Source organism: Temnothorax curvispinosus, unplaced genomic scaffold (assembly GCF_003070985.1).
Source record: "Temnothorax curvispinosus isolate PA1 unplaced genomic scaffold, ASM307098v1 QBEX01013131.1, whole genome shotgun sequence".
Lineage (NCBI taxonomy): Eukaryota > Metazoa > Arthropoda > Insecta > Hymenoptera > Formicidae > Temnothorax > Temnothorax curvispinosus.
In genome coordinates, this window is record NW_020222911.1 from 79,103 (window position 1) to 88,064 (window position 8,962).

The window sequence follows — 8,962 nt, forward strand, 5'->3', positions numbered from 1 at the left end:
GCTGAAAGGGCTGAAAAAAGGTAAAGCGGCGGGAGAGGACGAGATAGGAAATAAAGTGTGGAGTTATGGGGGAAGTGGTTTAAGAAAGGCGTTATGGAAGAGTATGGAAAGGAGAGGGTTTTCCAGAGGCGTGGAGGGACGGAGTAGTCGTTCCGATAGCAAAAAAGAGGGGCAAAAGGGGTGAGTAAGCATAAAGGGATTACGCTGATGCTGACGGCGTACAAAGTGTACGCGTCGATATTAGCAAATAGGTTGAGGGAAGAGATGGTGGAGAAGGGGATGATTCCAGAAAGCCAAGCAGGGTTTAGGAAGAGGAGAGGAGTGGTGGACAACATTTACACACTAAATTATGCGATAGGGAAGCGATTAAAGAGGAAAAAGAAGGTAGTGGCTGCTTTTGTAAATCCAAGGACGGCATTTGATTCAGTAGACAGGAGGGTTTTGGGAAGATGTCTGAAAAAACCAGGGGTGAGTGAGAGGTTGGGAAAGAGGATCATGGAAATATATGAGAAAACAAGAAGTGTAGTGAGGGTGGAGAAAAGATACGGAAAGAAATTTTGGACAGCGAGGGGATAAACAAAAAAATTAACAGAGCCGATCAGGATTTAAACTCGAAACCTTTCGTTTTCTACCTTCGTAGTCTGTTACTGTGTGTTGCTTCACAATTGCTTTACCCCACATAGCAAAATGTTGGCAGTATGCCGACAGCATGCCAGTAAATTTATCTCATAATTTCGCAGCAAGATCTTTTTATGCTGTGTTTTTTATTCTATCCTATTTGATTTTTACTACCTTATAATCTGTTTTATCAATAAGTATGCCAGTTTACGTTGCATCTCAATTTTATATTTAAATATAAAACTGCATTATATATATAAAAAAAATAAAAAAAAAATAAAAATTATTAATTTTAGGACGTTACAAACATGTAAAATGATCTAATATCATCAATAATTCACTATTATTTAAACTATACAATTAGTATAAAAGAAATTTGGGTAAATTTTATTTTTAATAATTGCTTTTTAATGATTCGTTTTTAGCAGATTTTATATATAAAAATCAATAAATGTATGAAGTAAGGGTTTTTACGTCTTTAATTATATAAGTAAATTATGTCCTCATCAGCATTAATAAAGTGCGGTGTTTAATTTTCGAGAAATAAGAAGGTGTCGCTTTAGAGGACCTATTCTATGTCGATATTAGCGACTTACCTCTTCACTTCTAATAAAAATATAAAAAATGTATAGTTGTATATTCGTGAAATAAAACAAATGCGCGCGCCTGTGTTGTTCTAGTCCCTCCTCTTCTAAAAAAAGCATGTAATCGATACTCGAATCTATCGAAGTATTGTTGTCGCTTTTCCGCGATGCCGATTGGTTCTCTCTCTGCGCTTACTTCAAGAGCGGCTATCATGGCATATTTTGACAGTTGTGTGGCTAATAGTGTATAATATTAAAGTTAAATAGCGCGCGCGTAGCGTGTTTGTCCGTAATTTTTTTTATTCTTTGTGATTAGATGTTATAAAGTTAAAGATGATGAACAAGAGGAAAAGAAGGAAACAAAGAGAGAGAGAGAGAGAGAGAGAGAGAGGGAGAGGGAGAGGGAGAGGAAGAAGGAGAGGGAGAGGGAGAGGGAGAGGGAAGTAAGCCTTAAAATAATTAAACATATATTGTGTGTAACTCATCGTGCAATGAAGATAATGATAACGTGTTCGTTCGTAATTTTTTATACTTTGTGATTAGATGTTTTGTGTACAAAGTTAAAGATAATAAACAAGAGAAAAAGAAGAAGACGGAGTAAGAGAAAATTCTCTTTATTTTTAAAAATTATCTTTCTTCAGGCGCGGTTTCCGGCCAAAGAGTGAGTCCTATAAAAAAAATAAAAGAAACCTTTTTGTGCATAATTCTTAGACAAACAACTTTCATTCGAAACATTTGTTCGTGTTTCTATCCGTTTTCCAGAAATTCAGCGAAAACTTCTTTTGAGGGTAGTTTTACCTCTTTAAAAAATTAAATAATAGGGGAGGAAGGGGTGAATTTTTAGTACGGTGGTCAGAGAATTATTCAGACTAATTCTATTTAAAATACCACTATTATCAAAGAAGTTTTAACATCCTTTTTTGTATCTACTGTACTTGGATAGTATTGGGAATTTGGCCATTTTGACTCTCCGTATCTCCAAAACTAGGCCTATGCTCAGCTTTAATTTTTTTTTTTAGATTAATGTCCCATCATGTAGCATCGTTTGGCATACATTTCGACTCGAATTTCGAGGGCCACTAAAATAGGCTAAAAATGTCCGATTTGGGGGCCACTCTTTAAAAACGCTCTTTATTCGGTTCCGCGCTTTTGACACACGTCTGTTCGCGCTCATTGTCGTAACCATGACTGCCAACCTAAACGGGGGCCATCTATTGAGCCCTGTATCTTCAAGCTATTATCACGCCTTAAGCTACTATCATACTCGGCCAATTCTGACCCTTGATCTCCACACCCGGAGTCGGTGTTGTAAAAAAAAAAATAATTTTTAAGTAACTTGTCTATAAGTAATTTCGTCTATCCCTTGGGCACAAATATAAGAAAGAAACATATTTTCCCTTTGGTTTAACAATTTTCTTAATTCTAACTCTTAACTCTAACTTTTTAACTCTTAACTCTAACTTAAATCTAATTATCTTTAACTGTTACATCGTCCACGGTTTCATGTTGGCCGCCTCCCATGTTCCCTGATACGGTTTGTTTGTTATTTGGTGATTTTTAATATCTCTTATATTATTATATATCTATCATTCCGCAGGACTCGAATTACTTCATACGGCCCTTTAAATTTAGGGATAAGTTTGTTCGACGCGTCTTTAGTAGTATCTATATATTTTTGATTATAACGTAGTCACCTAAGTTGTAAGTGTGTGCCATTTTCCTTTTCTTATCGAAATATTCTTTATTGTACTTTTGACTCTTTTTTTCTATTTTCTTAGCCGCTCTATTTCTTAAGTTTACTAGATCACGATCGTTATTATTTACAATACTTTTTAGATGTTCCTGAATTTTATCGACTATTTTCCCTGGTCTACTCCGAATAAAAGCCTATTAGGCGTTTCGCCTGTCGTTTTATGTTCCGAATTTATTTATCGCAAATTCTACTTCTGCCACAACTTTATACCAGTAGTATACCTTCTCGTCGTTATTTATTAACTTACTTATCATAGGGCCTATGAATCTATTGGTACATTCTACCTGCCCCTTCACCTTCGGGGAGGCCATCGCAATACAAATGTGGCGAATGTCCTCTTTACAAAAGACCTGAAAATCGTTGGACGTAAAAGCCGTGCCTCTATCTGATATAACAATGCGTGGTCTACTGTACGTGTTAAAGGGGGTTTTTAGATTTTCCCTCGGGTGAGGAAGGAGTAAGGTGTTTCTACCCTGAAGTAATCTGACACAAACAGATTAAGCCTTTCCAAAAGGAATAAAAACAACCAGTGCACGCATAGGACCCTAAATAACTTTACCAATCTTTTTTAAAAAATTGAAAATAATATAAATCAAATTCCAATTCCTTCCCTTAATAAGACCATACAAATCAATTTCAGGGTAACCCACGGCTCCTGAGATCTTTATCCATCTGGAATCTCAGGTCATTATATTTATTACATCGCAGCAAAACATTTAAATCTTCGCATTCGCATCCACATTCACATCTCTCCGAATCCACATAGCCACATTTCTTAGGAGGGAAACTCCTAAATTATAATGGTTAGATCTTAACCTGTTAATGAGAGTGACAAAATATCTTTTGGCATTGATTTTACTAAACCAAGGCTTACGAACCGTCTCATCATAAAACTTGTCGAAGTAGAAGGAGCCCTTATAGGCGGAGTCCCGTCTAATAGAGGCCTGGGTGGTAAACCAGATCTCTTCTCTAGCGAGGGCCATTAAATCTCCAACAGAGACTTCGATATCAAAGTCTGGTTCCTCTCGAAGGCCTTCCGCCTTCTTGGCAAGCTCATCTGCAGCCTCGTTGCCAGCGATACCAACATGCGACGGGATCCAAACCAACACAACTCTCTTATCATGATCTTCCTCAAGTGCAAAAATAAGGTGTCTAGCCTCTGTAGCACATCGATTCTTGTGAACGTTTAAGAGGTTATTGCTAATTGCCGAAAGGGCTGATTTACAGTCAGACATAATGATGATATGTCCATCTCTAGAATCACGTTGAAGAATCATGAGTTCCAAGGCAGCCTTGATGGCAAAAGCCTCAGCAGTGAAAGATGAGCAATGTCTGGGCAGGCTAATTTTATATGCGATTTCCTGATTATCCAAAACCAAACTCGCGCCCGTAGCACGACAAGCAGGATCACAAGATCCATCAGTGTAGATAATCTCCGAAGAGCAGTTCATATTTTGCCAGAACATTGCCAATCAACGAATCGTCAGAGTACTTGCTGTTTGATTTTCTAACCAGCCCAATGGAGAAATCGATCGTAGGCCTGTACGTGTGGGCCTCGAAAGAGCCCTGGAATATCTCATGCTTTCTAGCACGGCCAATACTTGACCTGACAGGAATGAAGTTTTTTCAGACCCGAGATAATAAAGACAGCCTATACGTGAGCTGGCGGTATCGAACGTACATACACCTCGCTGTCGTACATCCTCTGTATCTTGTTACATCCCAGATAGCAACAAGTGTTCATTCTGAGTACATAATTGTACTCACGTTTATTAAAAACATGATGGCAAGAATAGACACAAATGCGGGCTCATATGTTGCTCAGAATGCAGACATGTTATGAAATCTATAAAAGTTTACAAAATAGTTACGGAAATCATGACGCCACCGCTAGCAAGAAGATTTTTGCTATATATTGTTTTAAAACCTGCAAAATATACATGATTATTATCAGAGCATTTAGCTTCAGTTAAGATGATGATGTCGAAATCCATAATATGCTTCGACAGCTTATTCCTGCTGCTCATATCCGCGGCAGTTCCATAGCAGTAATTTGAATATTACTGCGAGGGGAGAGACGTATTTAACCCTCTCGTTATTTCTATTCCCGGAAACGGGATAGCGCGCCGCGTTCGCGAGTGAGTGTGTTGTGCGAGAGTGTAGCGAACGCGCGGACGAGCGCAACATTTTGCGTGCGAGCGTGGCCTAGTAGACAGCGCACTGGTCTATTGAGACAAAGGTCCCGGGTTCAATTCCCGGTAGAGCTAGAAAATTTTAATCGCTCGTTCTCCTCTCGGAAGGCAATGGCAAACCACCGAGAGTATGTCTTGCCACGAAAACTTCTCTAAAAAATTGCCGTTCGAAATCGGCGTGCCGTTCGAAATCGGCGTTAAACTGTAGGTTCCGTATACAATGTGTATAATCCACGTGCGCAACACATGTATATGAAGAGAAGTCACCACGCTCGGACACGAGTAATAGGACTGAGGATGGATGGAAGATGATGATGTCGAAATCCATAATATGCTTCGACAGCTTATTCCTGCTGCTCATATCCTCGGCAGTTCCATAGCAGTAATTTGAATATTACTGCGAGGGGAGAGACGTAACCCTCTCGTTATTTCTAGCACCTGACACTTCTCGACCAAGGTCGATTTCACTAAATTCCCTTGCTTCATTGTATCTTTCAGTAACTGACTTACTCCTGTCCTGAACATGATAATTCGTAATGGTGTTTAGGAGAATTTCACGTGCCTCAGGAATTCTATGTATTAACTGAAGCATATCCGATAGTGCTTCCTTGATTAATTGACAGTCATCACGACGCTCGGGGTCTTCAGGGGGCAACCCATCACCCATCACCTCAGAAGACGCTATTCGCGATCAAGCGGCCCCATTACGAGCAGCCGATAAAAGGATGCCCCCGTTTCTCTTTCCCAATATCACCAGCGCGCAGGTCAAACTGTTTATAATACTCCTTAGAAGACCTATCAGGGACACCATGAGGTCTCTTTGATCTATTAGAGTCAGTGAACTGGCGACGAGGAAACATCACCTCTCCCGAGCGAGTCGCTGGGAGAGACGGGCACCAGACGCTCGATCTCCCTCGGAGGGACTACTGTGTTTCACAGCCTCAGAGAAGGATACGTTCCTGGCGGGGGGCAGACTCGGCCAGGCTTCCGAATTCGAGAGGACATCGTGAGGAGACACAGCGGGCCTGTCATCGCCCTCCACAATACGCCTAGCACTATAGAAAGAGACATTTTTATAAGCCATCACAATGTTAATGTTCTTATTTTTTTCAAATACAGGACAGTTTTTAAATGTGGATTTGTGTTGACCACCACAATTACGGCATTTGACCAGTCTATCACACGTACCATGCGCTTTATCGTCGCACACGATGCAACAAGTATCGCTCTTTACACAAGATTTTAGTATGGCCAAAAAGGGTAATTCTTCAGTTTAGCTACCCCAGCACAGAAATCGATGAAATTAGGCTTAATCGACGCGTTTTTGCACAAAACGACCGAATCTGGCAGAAAAAAGTGTCGCTCTGCCCCGCGAAGCGAGATATTAACAGTTAAAGTTGACGACTATCAGAGGTTATGAGACCTGTCATACCGACGAGATGTAGCGACTACGAACGTGTCCTGTGGCCATATGCGCATGCTCAGTGGCCGCACGCGCATGCAAGAGGTCACGTGACAACTGTTTGGTTGGTAAGGGTCGATATCACAGTCTCCGATTAACGTGATTCTCCGATTAAACTCACTTTCCATCTCTTTCTAACTGTCCCCCTAGAAAGAGACGAAGAGTGGGTTTAATAGGAGAATTACGTTAATCGGAGACTGTGATATCGGCCCTAAGTCAGAAGTGTAATATATAATTCGAAATGATATTCTTTCGGCGTATAAGTTAGTTGACGCGCTTTAAACACTTAAATACTTTTAAAGCGCGTCACTAACCTACATAGGTTAGTGACCCGCTTTAAATAGTTAAATACAAAATATCTGCTTTAATGAAAATCACAACTTTAAAATAATACATTCAATTTTAATTATTTATTATTGGATTCATATTAAGATCTAACATTTCTCTATCGAAAAGGCTGTAACTGTACACACGGCTGCGTCGCATTTGTCCCAATTGCTACAAAGAATAAAAAACAATATACTTGTTTGCTATAGTTATCAATTAATATTGAAAGAATTACCTCATGATTTAAATATCAATATCTACACTCAATATTGCGCTTCCTCTCAGCTGTGTATGCATTTTTTAGCGTGAAAGCTAATACTTCATGCAAAAATTCTTCCGATACCCCATTTATATATACAAAATTGACAATAATCATTCGGTTATGATCCGTAAAATTTTTATCCCAGAACATTTGCCGTATAAATTTCGGCCACGTATTTGCATTGCCAATGATGTCCTGAATCGCAAGCCACGAATTATTGTTTAATTGCTGGACTGAGTATGCCATTGTAAGATTAAGATGTGCAAGTTGTAAATGACATTGCACGTGCCTGCGACTTCACGTATGATTTTAGCGCGCTTCATTTGTTTCATTGTAGTTCTCATTTCGCGCACTTTTGCATGCGCGTGCGGCCACGGAGCATGCGTATGTGGCTGCGCGGCGAGGCATGTCTGTATTAAAGAATTACCGTATTAAAGAAATCCGTATGAAGAATTACCAAAAATATTTTCAAATCACAAACGCCGACTCCCTTAAACGTGACGATAATGTTATCCCTCTCTGATAAGACCGACTTTCTCTCCACGTTGTCTCATTTGTGTCGGTACATGCGTTCGAGGCCGACGATACCCGTTTTGTCCTGAATTACCGACCACAGGTCCTCTATCGACGAGGGCCAGTCGGATATAACGCCTCTACTTATCATAGACCGCTGTTCCATGAAAGCTTTTAATTTCTTAGGGTCGGGGAGCTTTTCAATCGTCTCCAAGGGCGAAATTTGCATAGATATGTAATTTTTAAATTTAACCTCGGCAGAAAAATGATTCAGCATAACCACCAACGTAGGGCTAATAATATACGGCAATCAGTCAAGACCATCCAAATTTTTATAAGATTCTTACCTTTTCTAGAAGAAGTTTGGTCAGGGGGGAGCCTTAACGTAATTCTCGATTTACCTCGAAAGCTACCCAAATAGCCAAGTCTGTCAAAAACAGATTTTGTAAATTATTATTTTTATTTTTTTTTATTATCTTCAGTTGACACTTTTGGATTTTTTTGATTGTCCTCAGTTGACATTTTACAAATAGCCAAAACTTAATCTAAAAACACAAATATGAAAAAATATGACAAAACTGCAATATGAAGACAATTTTTTTGCGATGAGTATTATTTAAATAACATACTTTCGGCCCTTGAAATTGTTGCTCCAAATACGTGCAACGAAACGGAGACACGATGTGTTGATTTACGAAAAATACGACTTATAAAACGAATTCTACTGTCGTGCGTTTAAAAACATATGTCGAATCAATTAACACTTATTTTGAGTGTAACAGAATCGATATTTAAGTTAAATTTTTAGATTAAGCGTGACTCCGAAAAGCGTATTGATGTTTACGTAAAGATTCCTTGAAAGGTTATGTTTTCACATATGGTTGGAAGGAAAATGGCAGACGAGAATACTCACATTTATAGAGCCTTAATGAAACGCATAAGACTGCATTACTGTTGCGTAGCACTTCGAAATCATTCCGTTTTGTCAATGCGCATGAAGCGCTTTAGTAATTCTGAACGGTTGTCTGCCCGCTCTGCGCACTAATGCGAATTGAAAAGAGATCGACACCGTTTTAATCAATGGCTTTTGCCTCATTTGTATGATGTTAGTCGGACGACTGACGCACTCATTGGTTATTAAAGAAGGATGCGCAAGAGCACACCTGTTTCTGCCTGTGCCTCTGTTATTTTGTTCTTTATATTTCCAGCAAACGAAAAAAGATTGAAAAGAATTAAAACGGGATTGCCAGG

General features: G+C 39.3%; 1 protein-coding gene across 1 annotated transcript; it reads right to left on the reverse strand.

The window, feature by feature from the left end:
• Positions 1–1,604: 1,604 nt before the first annotated feature.
• Positions 1,605–6,696, reverse strand: LOC112463245. Its single transcript, XM_025029514.1, has 2 exons — positions 6,336–6,696; positions 1,605–6,202 (listed from the first exon to the last, which is right to left on the reverse strand). The coding sequence occupies exon 2, from the start codon at positions 4,419–4,421 to the stop codon at positions 3,672–3,674; it is 750 nt and encodes a 249-aa protein (XP_024885282.1). The 5' UTR covers positions 4,422–6,202; positions 6,336–6,696; the 3' UTR covers positions 1,605–3,671.
• Positions 6,697–8,962: the final 2,266 nt, after the last annotated feature.